Source organism: Pezoporus flaviventris, unplaced genomic scaffold (assembly GCF_033815535.1).
Source record: "Pezoporus flaviventris isolate CSIRO_AGI_PZ_B2104156 unplaced genomic scaffold, CSIRO_AGI_Pfla_v1 ptg000001l, whole genome shotgun sequence".
NCBI classification, from domain to species: domain Eukaryota; kingdom Metazoa; phylum Chordata; class Aves; order Psittaciformes; family Psittacidae; genus Pezoporus; species Pezoporus flaviventris.
The window spans coordinates 34561140-34581379 of NW_026892549.1; the positions used below are offsets into that span (position 1 = coordinate 34561140).

General features: G+C 38.0%; 1 protein-coding gene across 7 annotated transcripts in view; it reads right to left on the minus strand.

Moving 5' to 3' along the window:
• Positions 1–20240, minus strand: part of ADK (adenosine kinase) — a 305830-nt gene that overhangs the window by 272395 nt on the left and 13195 nt on the right. For all 7 annotated transcript variants that reach the window (XM_061451234.1, XM_061451218.1, XM_061451225.1 and 4 more), the window contains exon 2: positions 17906–17980. In XM_061451234.1, coding sequence (XP_061307218.1) covers positions 17906–17980 — 75 coding nt within the window. The remainder of the gene's footprint in view (positions 1–17905; positions 17981–20240) is intronic.

Sequence of the window (20240 nt, forward strand, 5' to 3'; positions counted from 1 at the left end):
AACTAGATGATACATAAGATCCCTTCCAACACAAACCACTCTATGATTCTATGACTTCCCTAGCATTCATGTACAAGTTTATCATCTCCATTTCTGGCTTTGCAGATTTGTAACATTTTTATTAAGCTTAATTTTTTTAGGCACAGTAGAGCATGTAAGGTCAGCTTTAACTTGCACAATGCATTTTCACAATCCTTCTGAAAAGGTAATCCTACAACTCAAAGTTTTCTCTATTTCACAGCTGTTAATATGAGATAGTACAGAAATTAATGTGGTTGGACTCTAGGCAGCCTTTTTACAATAATGTTTTTAATGTAACAAACAGCTGTAAGGCATGGCTCCCTTCAGGCACCGTCTAATTTTACAAAGCCTTAACCAAATTAAAAAGAAAACACAGCCTACACTAAATATGTACTGGTGGAAAACTCCAAATGACTATCAAATTCAAATCTGCTCTACGAGCACGAGCTTCCTGAAAAGCTGGTAAAACTCACCTGTCCTAAGGCCCAGAATAAGAACTGGTGATGAGCAAAGAGGTTTTAAAAATGGCAACAGACCTTCAAAGCTGCAAAATTAATTCACCTTTCAAAATTTCTGACTTGAATCCACCAACCTAAGCAAAAACCTATACAGAAACAATAGCTTAAAATTGCACAGATATCAAATTAGAAATCAGCACAGACATATATGGTGCTGCTTGGGACAGAAGAGCTAAGATAAGAATCTCCCTCATGCAGGCTACCCAGAAACAAAGCAGTACAAAATACCATACATGTATCAGAGCAATATTTTCATTAAAATTTTCAAGAACACTTCTAAAGGAACAAGATGCAAGAGATAAAGGATTTTCCTTTTTTTTTTTTGCATTAACCTTCAACATTAGTAGTCAGCATACGAAAGAAGACAAACTATTTCAGTAATACAAAGTTGGGACAGCAAAGCACCCTAGGAAACTCTAAACATGTATTTGTGCAGACATTCCTCCGCCTTGTTTGATGTACAAATAAAAATAAACTTTTTGTCACAGTACATGGCTCTGACTAACCTTTCCCCCCTTTAAATGCACTTGAGCCCCACTATTCCACAAGTTTATTGTACTTCACATGCTTTGCTGCAGTTACTGCTTAAAGTATTTCCCAGATTGATTAAAAATGGAATGTACGAAAGGGTAAATTTCCAACATGTTCTTTGAACTTTGCAGAAAAGTCATCAAAAAAAAAAAGAAAGGAACAGAGTGTGATTTCTCTGTCAGAGACCTAAAGCATGTTGGTTGTATTGACTGGACAAAACAAGGAGAATTTATGCTATACTACGCTATGCTTCATCAATAAAAGAAAAGACCTTTTCAGACAGAGTTCTGCATAAGCACTTTTTGATAAATTTTCAAGAAAGCCATTAAGACACCTTAAGGACTTCAGTACAATCTTGTATTTCAGATTAATCTAAAGAAATTTCTGTAAGGATGATTCAGCAGTAATGTCATTTTAAAGTGATGTTAAGGCTACTTTCACTGTTCTAAAAAAAGAAATGCAGTCCTTTTTCTGTTGTTTGTTTCTTAATTATTTATCTTGTAAAAACTAGGACAACCAGCCTGTGGGGACACTGGTACTCACAAGTCCTCTTTCAGGCTGTATTGACTGCTTTTTACCAAATGCAGTTCACACATCCCACAAGATCTTTCAGGTCAGAAACACAGCCATGTGTGAGCCTGCTACAACAGTGCATCCTCAGGAGCATTTACAGACCAGTGCACACAGCAGGTCCAACAGAAGCTTCCAAAATATTTATAACACATCAGATTTATGGGGGATGGGTATAGAAGGTCAGTCTGTTTCTCAGCTTCCATCTGCAATTTATCAGCCACAATGAGTAATGCTGCCATAACTGCCAACTCCATTTCTTATGGCTTGATCCTTACAGCAACCAAAAAGGTGTAAGTGAACTGCTTTTCCTACAATAGTAAAATACTACCTAACACAAGGCAGTATTTCTGCAGTTTTGGCAAGGCTACAGTTGCTCAGAAATTTTAGTTAAGTCTCATGTAGCCTTACTCTTCTGATTAGCCTAGCAATCTTTTCCATGTATACAAATACAGAGTGTAAGTACCGCAACTTGTATTTATTTGGATCATTACTTTAAGCCTGCTAAGCCTGATTGTAGGAGCTGTGCATTTTCTAAATCAAGTTGCAAATAAAAAACTTAACCCAGATCATACCTTATGTATGAATTCAGCAGCCAAATTCATCAGACCAGATGTGACCAGCTAAACCAAAATTAAAGTTTTGTGTAACTGGCACATACACATACCCCTAGTGCAAATATTTGTTTTAATACATTTCCTTTCCCCGTTTAAAAAACAGCAAAACCCAAACAAAAGCAACAAACCACAAAAACAGTCAAGGGCTTTGATTCATATCCTGAAAGTCTCAGTCTCCTGCCTGATTTGCACTAGTTTTATTCCACCAGCTTAATACGTCTACTTTTTCATTTTTTCCATAAATTCCTCTGTTGCTCTGCTATAGTCTCCCAGTTTCACCATCTGAAAAGCACTACGCTCCCATTCCTTCAAAGTTTCTCTCCCTTTTAGCTTCTCTCCTATTCCATAACAGGGTAGCTGGTTCCTCCCTACCTTTTCACATTCTTTCTTGGTCTCGAATTGACAGCAACACAGGGAGCCCTTTTACATTCATTTCTATTTCTAATGACAGCTGATTATCCTTTATTGTTACTCTAGGGTCACCTTGTATGAATTAGTTTTACTGAATAGATACTGCTTTGTTACAAAATACCAGATGGGAGTCCAGAATCTCTTCCTTGAAAAACAGAAAGATTAAAGAGGGACTGTATGATGGCAATACAGTTACAAAAAAAGCCTGATTCAAAAAAAAACCCAAAAAAACTGTGTTTTACAATAGCCCGCTTATACCAACAAAAGAGAAAACTGCCTAAAAGACTTTTCAGACATCCCTTTAGGAAACTATAAGAGCTGTGAGAGAATGCACATCTCTGATAAACCTCAACATGGATCAGCACTAGACCAAATACTATCTATGCCACATGTTTATGAGTGACTTAGAGTTAAGTACAGTAGCTACTAATGAAATACATAGGTGACAGCAGACTGGAAAGGGTATGTGAAACAAAGCATTCTAGTAAACAATAAAACAAACGCATTCAAACGCAGTAACTTCAAAATACAGACAGATGCAGAGCTAAATAAAAGAATAAAAACATGTGCAGGAGTAAAGGCATCCCACAGAGCAGTAACTTGGAGAGGAGGGAAACCAGGTGTCATAATCTGTAACTAACTCAACCTTAGCTTTTGATTTGTGTCAAACACTGAAGACACCAATGAACTATTTTAATACAGAAACAGGCAAGAGCAGACAAACCAAACAAAAATAAGCAAAATAAAAAACAGACAAACAAAAAAAAACCACCAACAAAGTGAGCTGTCAGACCTGCTAATTATTTTGTCCCCTTCCATTTTTAAACAGAAAAACATGCAGCCAAAACGTTTACTTTGGGAAGAAGAAAGGCAGGTAGGAGTAAAGCACACATTAGTGGTAAAGGGAAAGCGGCATGAAAAAATAGCAATAGAAGGTTACGATATTTTTATCTGAAGACTGTTGAAAATAAATCACTTCACAGTTATCAATGACAAAGAATCAGGTATGGTTAGGGAAAGAGCATGTAGTATAGTCTTGGCAGAGAATTATACTGCCTAAGGAAACAAAAGTATCTGGTTAAGGTGCAACTCCAACCACCGGTCTTGGTCATTTCATTTATTAAAAAAAAAATGAACTTTAAACACTGCTACTGGAACAGAAATATCAGGGCTAAGAGAATGAAGAACCATCTTGAAGAAACTATTGAGGAATTTCTTGTGGTTTTGTTTTTACCCAGTTATTAGTACCCAGTTCCTGTGTACTACTATGACTGGAGTCTTATCTGGCTGCATCACAGCATGTACAAACCTCTTTATGTATAAAAAAAATAAAGTTTAAAAAATATTTAATTTCTGGGTGAAAAGGATCTCAAAAATATTAGCAGAAAGTTGGGGGGGTCGGTGTGTTTTGTTTGATTTTTTTTTATATACAATACCTATTATGGAAGATGGATTTAAATTTCAACACAAAATTAACTTAAAGTACACCCCTAACACCTAAGAGAAAAAAGAAAGTTATTGATTGCATAATTAGAAGCATTTTGTTTCCTCAATTTCTTACATGGATGGTCACTAATTCGTGTACAAACGTTCCTAGAGTATAGTTTTTCTGGCATTGTTACCCCATGGGTTGCTGTTTGGTTTTTTGGGGTTGGGGCTTTTGTTCATTTCCCCTTGATCAGCATTTTCCTAAATAGTTGCTTCTAAATTATTCAGTGTAATAAGATAGACTCCACACTGATAATATGGTTGGAAATCAGGACTTTAATCAGCTATTAATATTGTAAGGCAGATTTAAAGGGCTTTTGAAATTGGAGTCAAAACAATAATAGGTTTAAATGATTAAAAGGGATTAAGGAAGCCAGGAAAGTTCAAAGCCTATTAATCACCAGACTGCAGAAAACTATGATCATTTAACAGGGTCAGCCCTATTACCCTAGACTTAAGCATATAGTAGTGGTCCTGTCAAAACAGTTTTCTTAGCTATAAACTAGTGAACTAAAAAATTAAGACATGTAAACACCTGCAGTATACAGCTGAAATGCTGGGGTTATTCAGTAATAATGTTTCAAGTATGTGACTGCAAACACCTTTTAAAAAGCTGTCCATACACTGTACTTTTATTGGAAAAAAAAAAAGTTCTCTGAATTTATACTCATTACACTGGTAGAAATGGACTTAACTGACCTTTAGCAACTCCATCATGGAATAAAACATTAATTCAATTTGTGCAGAACTCTGGGCAGTCCTGCTTATAGACTGAGCTCTTTAATCTATTCTTTTCATATTATTCTTTTGAGCCTTCAATATTTGAACAATTTCTTTAGTCATACCAGTCATTTTGCATTGTTTCCGCTCTGAAGTCATAACCTAACCTTTACATACCGATTTTCTTTAACCAAGAATAAACATTGGTTTGTAGCTGGATTCATTTTGATTATAAACACAAGCCAGCTTTAACAATCTTCCCTTAAAGTTTCATTTAAATAAAAGGTTAAAAAAAGAAAAGGTACATAATCTGAACAGTAATAAACCAAAGGGTTCCTGTTCTCTTCCTACTCACCCATGCTTACTTGCTATTATCACTTTAAAATTTATTGTTCTGCAAAGGATCCTATCAGCACTGGTACTGAAAATCCCCAAATACCTTGCTGGTGGATAAGGAGCTCTGCTTTGAGAAGGAAATTGTAACAAAGAATCATTCGACAAAGGCAGAGTAGTGTAGCTGTGGACACAACCCTGAGATTCTCCTGCCTATACCTACAGGGGGTTTTATTAATTTTTTCTGAACAAATACTCTCTGTATTTCATAGGTAAACATTACTGCCAGCTCAGTTGAGCTCCTGTATGCTTGAAAACAAACCCTTCATCTCCTCTTCTAAAGAGGAGGCAATGTGCTTTAGGTATCAAGATGAGACCTGATAAAACTCATCCACAGGTCCTAAGGGACCTGATTCGGAGCAGCCCTGCAGAGAAGGACTTGGGGGTGCTGGTCAATGAGAAAATGAACATGAGCCGGCTTCAGTGTGCGCTCACAGCCCAGAAAGCCAACCGTATCCTGGGCTGCGTCAAGAGGAGCATCACCAGCAGGTTGAAGGAGCAGATCCTGCCCGTCTTCCCTGCTCTCGTTGAGACCTCACTTGGAGTACTGTGTGCAGTTCTGGTGTCCTCAATATAAAAAGGACATGGAACTGTTGGAACAAGTCCAGAGGAGGGCCACGAGGATGATCAGGGGACTGGAGCACCTCCTGTATGAAGGCAGGCTGAGAAAGTTGTGGCTGTTCAGGCTGGAGAAGAGAAGGCTGCGTGGAGACCTCATAGCAGCCTTCCAGTATCTGAAGGGGGCCTATAGGGATGCTGGGGAGGGACTCTTCATTAGGCACTGTAGCAATAGGACAAGGGTAACGGGTTAAAACTTAAAACAGGGGAAGTTTAGGTTAAATATAAGGAGTAAGTTCTTTACTGTGAGGGTGGCGTGGCACTGGAATTGGTTGCCCAAAGAAGTTGTGAATGCTCCATCCCTGTCAGTGTTCAAGGCCAGGCTGGATGGACTCCTGGGTGACATCGTTTTTAGCACGAGATGTCCTTGCCCATGGCAAGGGGACTGGAACTTGATGATCTTAAGGTCCTTTCCAATCCAACCCATTCTATGATTCTATGATGAAGTTCAATAGACTCTACTTCTACAATAAAATACACATGAAGACTTTGGAGAAACTAACAAAGGCAGTAATATTACACTGTTGCAAACATAAAACAACAGTGTTAGGCTCCATCAACACACAATATGTTTCATAAATGAATTACAACTTTTTCCCCATATTAGTTCTGTCTCTAAACAAAAAATGAAAATTGAATTTCTAAAATACAATTATTTTAATGTCTCTGGCACAAAGACAGAAATGCCACATCAATAAAAATCAATTAAGACACAGCAAAAGACAATTATTCTCCAGTGAAGAACTCATAAACCACAAAATCAGACCACAATATCACTTTCAAGCAATAAATTCTCCAAAATGAGTATACTGTAAGTGCTAAGGATGTATTGAACCTTTATGGATGCTAAATACTTTGGCTTAAAAACGCTAAGAATTGCCCTTTTCATCAATCATAGGGACACAGAGAATAAGACTGCTGTATCATATTTAATGCAAAATGCATTGCTGTGTCATATTTAATGCCAAATGCATTGCATTTAGATATCATAAGGAAACCAACACCAAGTCTTGCATACCAGCTAAATGTTTTATTTATTTTTTTAAATATAGCGTAAGATGTATGTAATTTTTCTGTACAACTCTATGGATGTCAACCTGTTTGTGACAGGCTAGGCAAAAGTATAAATTCCATACTATCACTACAACCTAAATGAGTCTTCCTGCTGCCTAAAAGTTAGATGTCTTCCATCATGTCTCTGCACCTGAGTACTTGTTACAGGACAGCTCAGTTTACAGAAGCTTAAAATGAGAATTGTCAGGAAATACGTGTGCCTTAATTTGCCTTCCCTAAAATTATTTTTAATACCAACTAGAGGAAATAGCAAGCTACAGACAAGCACTGAAGCTACTGTGAAATTGCAGCCATGCTGAAAGAACTTCTCCAAGCCACTAAAAGCATTACCTTTATTGGAAAAAAAGTAGCATCAAGAAAACGGCAGAGCAGGTTTATTTACTGCACTGAAAATTTTAACTTCATGCTAACAAATGAAGGTGTAATACCAAGATGGAGATTTAGGGAAGAGCTCCGAGAGATAAACTCGTTGCTTTGCTACCACTAGAGGATCAGACATAACAAAAATGCAATTACAGATTCTGGGATGAACTGTTTCTCCCTTTTGCCTCTAGCCATAGCCACTGTTCTGCATCTTAACCCTTCATCACAGTGGCAGCTGCAACACCAAGCCCAGACACCCAAGGATCTGGCAGAGGAAAAAGGGACCGAGGTATTTGGACAGTTCGCAACATTTACTGGGAAGCCCAGAAGAGCTGCCTGCTTTGGCTCAGCAAGTTTTGTCGCAGGGCTGGTTGTAAAAAAAGGTGTTTCAAGCAGTTCTAATTTTGTGAGTCAGCATAAAGTTTAAATTCAGTATCCTCCTATTGGGTAAAGTTGTCAGGCTTCTTTTATTAACCTTTAACCCCAACTTACATATAAAACTTGAAATGTCCTACTTTTGAAAACATGTCAGCTACACCTCAGATGTTCTTGGTTAAATCAGACATTTGTATTTGGTGCTTTCAAAACAAAAAGCTAGCAATTACTAAAGCAACTTGCTCATCTTCATTTAGTATATGAATGGCAGAATCTGCTGATAAAACTCTACAGTTTGTCTTAGCTCATACATGCTAACTTTTGCAAAGGTGGCAAGATGAACTGTTTTTTCCCTTACATAAAGGGCATAGCTAATTCCCAGCCCACAGTCCTCTGAAAGGTGATTTCCAACAACTCCGAACTTGTGGAATTGAAATCTAGGTTACAAATACTACAGACATTGAAACTGAAACCATACCTAATCAAAATACACATCCAAACACTTTAACTAATGTAGACTAACTAACATATGTGTTCTGTTCACTTGTTTAGTACTGCTGTATGTAACAACACAAGCACAGTCCAAAACCAAAGCAGCTTCAGTGAAATACCCTGGAACACACTTGTGCAAAAATGAAGTTACAGCAGTCAGATCTGGGGGAAGGTCTTTGACCTCTTTTCCACACAGCAACTCTACAAAAAAAGTTTCTAAGAGATGCATGATATTCTGGAACACTTTGAGTCTTCTACTGGAAGGCCTGAGAAATATAAATATTAGAAATTGAAAGCTCCCTGGTCTTCATGTGATAAGACAAACAGACAGCCACCAGTTTAAATTAGAACTAAAATATAAAAATAATTTGTAGGTTAAAAATAATTCATTCAGCTTGCAAAACCACAGAACTTTTCTGAGCGCTATTTTTGAGTTGTCCTAAAAGATATACCATTGTTTTACAGGATTTGGCACAGGTTCAAAATAAGAATCTAATGGCACAGCAGGACACACAGCACAAACATCTACACCAGTGACTAATGAACTCACAACTGAGTCTCATGCAAATAATTACAAAAAGAACACGCAACACTTTGACTGAAATAGTCTATTACCCCATTAAAGAATCAAGGGTTTGTGAAATGAAAGATCTTTGTACCCAGCTCTTCATTTAATCTGAGCCTATTAGGGAACTGCATGCTTCATGACACCCTGAACTCTACAACAGGGACTTGGTCTCCAGTAACTTGGGAGTGTTGATGGTTCTGCCCAGACAAAAATAAAGTAAAATAGCACTTAAACAGCTGGTTTACCCTTCTGCAGTCCTTGACTAAGGCAAAAACAAGAACACCAGTAATTAAGAGAAAGACAGGCTGCCTCCACCCTCTCCCTGTGGCTACAACAGAAACCACAGGTCCAATACTCAGGACAAGAAGAGGCAGAGCACAGAGCAGGCCTGGACATGGTTATGTGATGCAGAGCACAAGCACAGTATCAGGGATCAACAACAGCATAAGCATCTCATAATTCTGGCTACAGTTAACAGCAACACTGACATGGTATTCACACAATGTTCAGGAATAGCAAGTTACTAAAAAGAAATGTTAAAAATTAGAATTGAACTTCAAAAGGACAGAATCCCTCTCATCTTGATACATGTAACTTGGAAAGAAAAGCTATTTATATTGCAAAATTGGCACGCTCAAATGAAGCGAAATAAATCTAGTAATGAGAACTATAATTTACTTAAATATCTAATTTTTTTAAAACTTTAGTTTTTCAAAAGCTGAATGTATTCCAACCACTTCAAAAACACTCTCATTGAAAAGCCATCTTCCCTTAAGAAATGACAAATCAATTTCATTTACAGAAAAAAAACCCTGAGAATCTGATAAATAATCGTTAATTTTTTACTGGACGTTTCTATTCTTCAATTCACAAGTGATCAAACTGTTTCAATGTGTTACCGCAGTAGCTAGAAAAAAACAACTCTAGCCTCTCCTATGCTGTTGAAATTTTGGTTTGGAAAAGCAGGATAGGAATGGAAAACAGTATAAAAATTACATCTCATTACCCTGTAATTAAGAATGCCAGTAACCATACCCATGACGTAAAGCACAATTTTTACCTATTGTGTCCTAAATAAAAATACAACTTGTAATTCTGCATTCAGGAACTCAGATTAAATTTTTTTCGGTACAAACAGCAAGTACAGCATTCAAAGAGGAAGTTTTGCCATCTAGTTCTAGACCAACTCCAGTTCTCTACTGAGAAACCCAGCTTCTTCAATCAAAGACTGATGATCAACAAGACTGATCTTCAACAAGGGTCTTTTAAGATTATTGCCTAGTTTCACAGATCTTTTTCACTTAAAGTTCCTTGTTTGCACTGAGGAAGCAAATGGAACCCAGAATTTCATCAACCTGTTCCAGTGTCTCACCACCCTCAGAGTAAGTAACTTCTTCCTAATATCTAACCTAAATCTACCCTCTTTCAGTTTAAAGCTGTTACCCCTGATCCTATCCCTATATACCCTTGTCAAATCCCTCTCCAGATTTCACATAGGCCCCCTTCAGATATTGTAAGGCTGCTCTAAGGTCTCCATGCAGCCTTCTCTTCTCCAAGCTGAACAGCCCAAATTTTTTTTAACCTGTTTTTGTATGTGAGGTGCTCTGGCCTGCTTATTATCTTCATGGCCCTCCCCTGGACTTGCTCCAATAGCTCCATGTCCTTATGCTGGGGACACCAGAGCTGGACACAATACTTTAGATGGGGCTCCCACAAGAGCCGAGTAGAGGGGGAAGAATTACCTTCCTCAACCTGCTGGTTGCTTATATCCTGTTTTACAGGTAAATAATCTTCTATAATCATTGTTCAAGCTAAGTATACCCTGAAAACATCACAGTTCCTCATGCAAAACTCTGTCATTGCATAGATAGATTTTTCAAATAGTCTCTTCCAAATGGAGCTTAACTAAAATCTTTCACTCATTTAAACTACACATTTAACTAAAAGCACTAGGAGAAATTATCAGGTTGTAGAAAGCTCTAATTACATTGTCAGGAATGCTACCAAATTTCTAGGCACATTAGTACTGAGAGGGCCTTCTTAAGACAGCCCTCATTACTTCAAGTTTTTGCAAGAAAATGCTGAAGATTTTATAATTTAATCAGCAGTCAGATGATGCAATTTGTCTCAACAATTTCCACAATGTTCTATGTTCAGGCTCTAAGACAAACTAAATTGAATTCTACAGATAAAACTCAAAACCACAAGGTAATAATAAAACCCTCAGCTGTTCAGCTTCCCTGCCAAATGAGACAATTCAAACAGATACTTTTAGTAGCAATCTTTCACAAGGACTATTGAAACAGTGGACCATCATATAGCAAGCTATCTCCCAAAAAGAAAAAACAGGGGTAAATTTTCAGAGACAAGTTTTAAAGGTATTACTAGGGACTTTCCATACACTCAGCACTGCAGAGACAGGTAACACCATCCCCAACTCAAAGCAATACAAACCCCCATTAAACCGTCCCAGAGGATTGATGAGGAATACAGAGTCAAACTAAACATATTAGTGAAACTGAAAATCTTGTAAGGTTGGGAGGGCTGAGGGAGTGTGCTATCCCCCACTTAAATCTATCAGCAAAGACTGTATCTGCAGCTTATGCATTCTTTGATCCTGCAACCTCCTAGTACAGAACCATCACTCGTCTTGCCCAGTCTTCAAGCTCAAGCCAGAATGTGTTTTGCAGAAGGGCTTATTTTGAATTGAAGCCTTAAGACTGTTGAAATCTGAATGTGGTGAACAAAGAAAATCACTTAATCACTTTTGATTGCGTAAAAGCCTTTACACTCTAGGCTACTTTATAAGAGTTAACTGCATGAATAGTGTTTTTATTTTTTTATTTCTTTTTCTATAGAAAATTACAAAGACTTCTGTTAAGATACAAGCAAAGGCAACAAACTGAAAATGTTGAGAATAACACATGTTGGAATGGTTAAAGCCACAGCTATACAGACCAACCTAAATTTAACGTGAGTAAGCAGATGTTTTTTCATTTCAGCTGCTTCTCAAACCTTTTCCTAATTTATAATCTAAATTCCCACAAGAGTGGAAAAAATATCAAATATGTACATCTGCGCTTCAATCACAGCAAGTACTACAACAGCCTCAAAACAGAAAGTTTAACTTAACAGATGTCAACACTGCTCTATTAGTCAAGTTTGTGCTTAACTAATCCATCACCCTCCAACAGTACTCTGTGGTGCAGAAAGGTAGAGAATGACCAAGCATCTTGGAATCTCCTGTAATGAAACCACTTTCAGTGCTGCAGACAAGCTGGTAGCACACTGAAGGAGATCCACACCCATACTTGTGAAATTACAGATCAAAATGATAGCATTTCTTCCTTTAGTGTGACGATTTGGCCAGAGATGTCAAAAACTAGAAGAAAGGGTTCTTCAGGTACATAACGCGCAGAAACAGAAGGAAAACACTGGCCACTGTTAAGAGGGAAAAGGTGTCACCCCTGTTGAATCACCAACACCACTGAAAAATCACAAATTTTCAACACTTCCTTCACCTCTGTCTTTACTAGCACTGATGGACTCCAGGTACTGGGAGCAAAAACCCAGATTCATACAAACACAAATCCACATTCATGCAAACACAAACCCACCATCAATGAAAGAAGACTTGGTATATGAACTACTACAGGAGCTTGACCCCCGCACATCAGTGGGCCCCAACAACATCCATCCAAGACTGTTAAAGGGAGCTGGCTGACATTGTTGCAAGGTCACTCACCATAATCTTTGAGAAGTCACATACCCCAGAAGACTGGAGGAAGGCAAATACAATCTCCCACCTACAAGAAGGGCTTAAAGCAGAATCCAGGAAATAACAGATCCTTCAGCTCCTGAGAAAGTTATGGAACAAATCCTCCTGGGATCTATCACAGGTCAAATGAAGCACATGACTGGGAAAAGCCAGCATGGATTCATCACAGGCAAATCATGCTTGACTAACTTTCTACAACAAAGTAACCTGCCTGGCTGATGTGGGGCGAGCAGTGGACATTGTCTACCTGGATTTCTCCAAGGCTTTCAATATGGTTTCCCACAGTCTCCTCCTAGAAAAAATCTAGACAAGTAGTGGTCTGTGGGGCGAGTGGGAACTAGCTGAGCAGACACATTCAGAGTGGTGGCATATAGTTCCAACTGGCAAGCTGTCACAGGTGGGATCCTCAAGAAATCAATAGTGGACCCAATGCTGTTCTATGTCTTCATAAGTGATCTCAATGACAGGACCAAATGCACCCTGATGAAGTTTGCCAATGGTACCAAACTGAGTGGGGAAATGGACACTTTGGAAGGCAGAGCCACCCTGCTGCAAGACCCGAATAGGCTGACAGAACAGACTAATAAGAGCCTTACAAAGTTCAACAAGGAGAAGCGTAAGGTCTTGCACCTGGGTAAACACAATCCAAAACCGCAGCACAAGCTGGGATCTACTTGGCTGGGGATCAGCTCTGTGAAAAGGGAGCTGGGAGTCCTGGTGAGCAGCAAGCTCAAGATGAGTGAAGAGTGTGCAGCTGCAGCAAAGAAAGCCAACAGGATGCTAGGTTACATCAACAAAGGCATCACCAGCAGAAATAAAGATGTAATTATCCAACTCAGGGCTGGTCAGGCCACACTGGAATACTGTGCTCGGTTATGGCCCCACTATACAAAAACCACACGACAGGCTGGAGAGGGTTCAGAGAAGGGCCACAAAGATGATCAAAGGACTGGGAAACCGCCATATGAGGAAAGGCTGGGAGAACTGGGTCTGTTCAGCCTTGAGAAAAGAAGGCTCAGGGGAGACCCTATCATGATGTTCCAGTATTTAAAGGGTGGCTACAAAGAAAACAGAGGCTCTCTTTTTACAAGTCACATTGAAAAGATGAAGGCTAATAGGCACAAATTACTCTTGATGAGATTCTGACTGGACACAAGAGGAACATTTTTCACAAGGAGAACAATCAGCCATTGGAATAATTTTCCCAGGGAAGTGGTGGATTCCCCAGTGTTGGATACTTTCAAGATTCAGCTGGATGGGATTCTGGACCGTCTTGTCTAGACTTGCTTTTTGCCAAGCAAGGTTAACTAGATGATCTTTGAGGTCCTTTCCAGACTGGTACTCTATGATACTCTCTTTTCATATATTAACCATCACCACCACTCCAAAACACATACACACTTTGAAGACCCCATGGATTCTTCCTCTCCCATTTATTAAACCTGTTTTTCCAGTGAAGAGTAAAAAGAGTAACCCATTTCTTGGTGTACAGATAGTCTGTATTTACAACAGTGTCACAGAGAAGGCAGAGAAGAGAACTAAGGAACAGATGATACAGGACATGAAAGCTATTAAAAACAACAGATATTTATCGAGCACCCCTTTAATGAACTTGTGCAAAGACTGCCACAGACCCTGGTTTTAAGGAGGGGGAAAAAAAAAAAAAAAGGAAAACAAACCCCACACAAGGAGGAAAAGACTTGCTGCTTTGACAAATGGTTGTAAGTAATAAAATAGCAACTTGTAACCCTGGACAACAATGTTGATCAAACAATCAGTCTGGAGATGAGAAATATAATTGAATATGGCACCCAGACTAGCAAATATACCTCACTTTATGAGATCATAGCTCTGGTCAAGAGCCCAGAAAATACAGCAAAATAAAGCAGTAACACCCTTAACCTTGACATCATAAATAAGACATATCATCATTCCTCCTATATCTCCACTCCTTTCTAAAAGCACAGGCTGAAAGCTATTCACATGCTTATCCAGGTACTGGCAATTACAAATATTTTTCTTGCCTTCCCACTGGCTAATATGGGAAGATACAAGGTTTTCACATATTTAGAAGTTCCAAGACTAGCATAATAATACTGTCAACATGGATTTGTCAATAATGATTCTCTCCACCTCCTTGATTTGTGCAGTCATAGACTCACATGTTGGACAACAGCAAGAGAAGATTTGTCCATTCTGTGAAACCATGTCCCTCAAACACTGGATGTGCACTTGAGATGACAAGTAATGACCATTCGCTACCAAGCCTAAAAATTAACTGTGGTTAGGTAAATGTTAAAAACTAAGTATTTGCAAAAGAGAGCACTCTAGGGGGAGCAATGAAATAGATGTTATCTCCTAACTTTTAACGGCAAGACACTGGAGTATTTACAGGAGTCAGCAATACTGAGTTTCTCTGGACTCTTAAAATGTTGTTGCCATGTTCATCAGAATTTCTTTGCCCACTTTATTGGAGTTTAATATACATAGCATAGATTAAGTTATTTTAAATGCCTATTACAGATGCAGTAGGCAAAAGAATCATTCCTCTTAACTGTCACAGGTAGAACCAAGTACACCGAAAGCTTTCACGAATATCTGTTAGCAAAGTTATTTTCACAGATTAATATAGCTATAGTTAGCTATTCACCCACAAAGCATTAATCCTTTTTCTATTCTTTCCCCTCCCACCCATAAAAAGCTGCTCATCAAGCAACTGTCTATCTCCTAGAAAAATTAAACAAAAATAGTTAGGTTATGAAGTTAATGCAAATCAAAAGGAGACATATACACCACCACTCAAAAAAAAGGCATTTCTGATGTTTCTTTCATGCAGATATTCAAAAAACAAGGACATCAATGAATTACATTTACTTCAAGGTTTGAGTCTGCCAAGGGTAGGACTGCATTATGTATTTATTTTCAGGTTTATTTATAACATGGATTGTAGGCCATTTAAATATTCTTGAGAGGAACACTTGAAACTTCCTACACAATCTTATGCTGTTTCCATTCACATTTTCTTAATAGAACTTACAAAAACAATCTAGTGACAGGACTCATTGTACTAGTTTCTCATTTCATGGACAATACAAGTTGATTAAACTTGCAACATCAAGTTCTTTATCCTGGACAAAGGTACCTACTCTTAATACTGTACATGTTATACAAGAGGGGAGGATAAACTAACAGAAACAGCGAAAAAGTTACACACATAAAATTCTTATGGGCGTTTAACTGAACTTTCCTCATTTTACTAAGCTATCTTCTCACGTCAGAGCCCAGCTGACTGATGGCTCCATTACACAACCCCATCCAGCTGAAGAGGTGAGACACAGACTCCAGAGTTATCTGATCACTGCTAAGATACCACGAGTATTGGTATATATATTGTATATTACATGGCTAGAGATGGATACACATCTTCTTTAATAAGAAAAAACAGAGAGAGTTTGAGACTAGGCTGGTATGATAGACAATTTCTGTGTCATATGCTTCACACTCCTGAAATACCTATGTTCTTGAACCTCCCTGCAACATGTGAATAAATAACTTTACCCTAGCAGTTGCTCTACAGCTAGGTTTACTATTTTATTTCCCTTCATAAGCTGAGAAAGCGTAGGATTCAATTCCCATTTCAGTATGTACTGGTAAAGGTACTTGGACTTAAGAGTAGAAACATGCTTGTCTGTTTGTTAAATGGACTACTACACATACACTCACAAACAGGGAGCTAGATATAAAATCAGGTATATGTCAAGAATGTAGGCAAGCTTCTCAGTTTTCAGATTATTACCACAGCTATCACACTATCAGCAGGTCCCCGGTGAAACTGTTGCTGGGGGACTTCTTACTGCTTTAAATAATGCAGTACTCCACAAATGCATTTTGGCAGTAAAGAAATGCTCACAGAGCATATGCTGTTCCAGGAGGTAATTTAACTTGTCTGACAGTTCTCGAATTTCAGTACATAAGAGTTCTAATTTTTAAATTAAATTAAACTCTGCAGAGCACATCAGGTCCAGTGAAAAGCACAACATTCTCTTGCAGGATTTCGCTACTGCAATATAGATCCCACCACCTCTTTTATGACAGCAATGTATAAGGATTAGTTGGAGGGGTATTGCTGGGTTGCAGTCAGGAGCATTACTTATGTTCACAGCCAGGTTTTCAAGTTATTCCAGTAGAAATGTAAGGAGGAGAATTACATCAGAATAATTCACATTTTTAGAAATCAAATATATGTCTTAAGTGTTCAAAATTCCAGATGTTTTTGAGAGTGATACACTCCATTACATTCTTGTCTTTTGCCTCTAGCTTACAATATTCAGGTTCTCACTTAAACACACTTCTAGATAAAATATGAGTGATAAAAAAAATCCATTGCAATTACTGCTATTTTAAAAGCTTCAGAATGGAAGATATGCAGCTGACATTAAACATTCACAAATAAAAACCTTGCACCTCTTTTTATTTGATGATGTGAAATTTCTTATTGACCCAATATTCCCACTGATAACTGAAGGAATGACTAGAGGAAAAAAAAATACTAACACTTTAAAAATTAAAGAATTTTGAGCACTCTGAAAGATGAAATCAACTTGCTGATCACTTGCAAACAACTGGAAGAAGATAAGCTCATGCAGAAGGACTTGAAAGAGCAGCTATATTTTCCACCTCTTGAAAAGGAACATCTCAGCTGATCAGAGAATGCTTAAGCTTAAAGCCAACAGCAATACAAAAACATCAATACGGTTATATATTGGCATAACAACTGGATGGTGGCATAACAACTACGCTTAAGCAAGATAACAGGCCACATGGTAAGAAGTGGTCCTGCTTTTGACTGATAAATTAGAATATTTAAAAAAAAAAAAAAAAAAAGAAAAGAAGGTATATTTTATCAACTTTTCTTGGTGTGTTACAGAAACAGCTTATTGGCCCCAAAGTCACCACAGAAGAAAGAAAAGAGTGCTGTAATAGTGCAGCAAAAGTAGCACAGAAATACTCACAAGAGAGCTTACTACATTTTCCTGACATTGATGATTGCTTCCAATTAAAGGCTAGGAAAGACAGCATACAGAGACTAGAATAAACGACTGATAGAAAACAAAAAATACAAAAAACCCCACGAAAACACTCAAGTTTTTCCACTGACACCACTACCACAGATTCATACAGTTAGAACAATCACAGGACTGACACAATGTTGGCTTCTTTCAGCATTAGGCCAGAATTCCAGAGATCAGCACAAACTTACCATTAAACAAGCAGGGAGTCTTCTATTTATAGGCATCATTCTGGAAATGAAACTGACATTAAAAGAAAAATATATTTAAAAAAAAATAAAAATAAAATCAAGACTTACTTGTCAAGAAAGTCCTTGTCTACAACTGCACAGATATCAAGCAGAGGATTTCCCATTCCAAACAGGACATTTTCACTGCAAGAGAATAAATTATTTAAAATTAACTTAGCATTAGTTTATTGTTCCTATGCTGAAGACATTTTTTTTTTTAAGAGAGAAAAGTTTCTCTTGAATACAGTCAAGGAAAAAGAAGATACACATTTTGCTCAGCATGATAGTTTCATGGAGATGAGGCGTATAGACAGAGAGTCAATTTTGAGTAAAGTATCATTCTAAAATCATCTTATTTGATCAACAGACCTCAAGCAGTCAAGAATATATAAAAGCATTCTGTTTAGCTGTCATTCACTCAAATACAGAATTAGAGCTGCATGCCACATAGTGTAGTTTCAAAGGATTCCATTCAGGTTGTAATACCAAATTTTAGACGGGGGAGCATCAGCCCAGATGCTAAGAATTTCCCTGAACAGATTTAGTTGCTGGGTTTTCTCTGCTACTGACCAATAGCTAACAGACTTAAGATGTTAACAGAACTATGGATTCTACATACAGAACTATGGATTCTTGAACAGCACAGCCATCTACCTTGTATGTACTTTCTTTAATCCATTTTAAATTTATTACCATGACTCTGGTCAAATAAAAACAAGACATGAGGGATACTGTAAGCAGCTGAAAGAGCTAGCTTTTTTAACTTTTTTTTTTTAGATTCATTCAAAAACCATGTGTTACATTTTTGTGAATAGCATGTACTTGGGTGATAATGCAGTAATACCAAAGGATTAGATATGTGGCCTAGTGTCAAGGAGAAGTGAATGCAGCTGTTCTCAAGGCTGCTTAAAACTGCATCCAAACCCACCACATTCCTTGCTAAGCTGACACCTGCTGCCTCCAACTGGCAAGGCAAGGATTTTCTCTAGCCAAGGAAGGTAGCTTCAGTAGGACCACCTCCCTCTTTACTACGTCTCTATCAAGTATTTGCAGAGAAAGCATATCCCCTGTCTCTCCATCCCCCCAAAAGTACTCCTGTAACATTGCAGCTGGATGCAAAGTTTACCTGAAGTTTATTCAAAGCTGCGTAAGAGTGTCAGCTGAATCTCAAAGAAAGTGAGTTTTCAATTGTTCTGGTCTGTTTAGAATAAGAGAAACGTTTTGGAGATAAAAGAATATAAAACAAGAGGAAAGGGGATGATATGGAACAAACTCATTCACTTACTTCCTCTCAACTGCTACGAAAAGCCCTCTGCTGACAAATACTTGTCAAATTTGAAGCTACTTGCCAGAAGCACATAGTCAAACTTCCTCTTTACAATGCCACACTAGTTGCCATTAAATGCTAAATTCTGAAGTCCAGAGAAGTGGAAAATATGATTAATAATCTTGATATTAAGAAACAGCAAACCATGCTTTAAGTATCCTTTTTGTTGTTGTTGTTATAGCTTTAAAGACAGGCCTTTACAGCCCATTTCACTGTACGTACAATGTGGGAGACATCCCTTTGTGAAGAGAGAGCCAAAAATCCAGCTCACTCCCAACTCACATATGTAACATCTGCTCAGTGAAAACCTTTAAGATTCACTAAATACTTTTGTCAGTGTGAAAAGAAATATTGATGCCTCTAAGTCACATAACCATAAGCTATATCTAGCTAAAAGCAAAGAAGGAGACGAATGACAGATCAGATGACAAAATGATAGAGGTATCTCAGTTGGAACCCCAAAACAGGACATTCTCTCCATTTTAAAAACTAAGTATTGCATCAGTAGCACTGCAGGACAACGAATGAACAAGTCAGAATTCTAAAAGTGTTTAAAGCAGATTTGTCCCAAACTGTATGCTCCTGTACTTGAAGTTTAGCTAATTCTTACATCCTGTAAAATTATACGCATCAATAATTTTTTACCTACAGTTAAGAAGTATCACGGATACTTCCATGTAAGACAAGTATCAGCACTTAACTGTATGGTATGCCAGCAAACAGCAGCTGTACTTCAAAACCTCTCCGAAATACATCTGACATGTTGAGGTCACTACCTATGAATAGGCTACCTTGTTCAATGGAAAAGCAAAACAGAAACTAGCAAGCATTGAAAAAGCTGCAGGCTGCAGAACATACTGGTCAATATACCTGAAGCAGCACGAGAACAACTTTGTACTGGTTTAGCGTCCATTAGTTCTATTAAGCCAGCAACATGCATTCACAACTCCTCTTATGTCAGCAGGAACTACCACTTCCATTTATTCCAGGCAGCTCTTTACATCATATACAGTAAGTCCTGTTCCATCCTCCAGCCTTCCTTCTCCCACAGTATTTTATAATCGTACCTGGCCAATT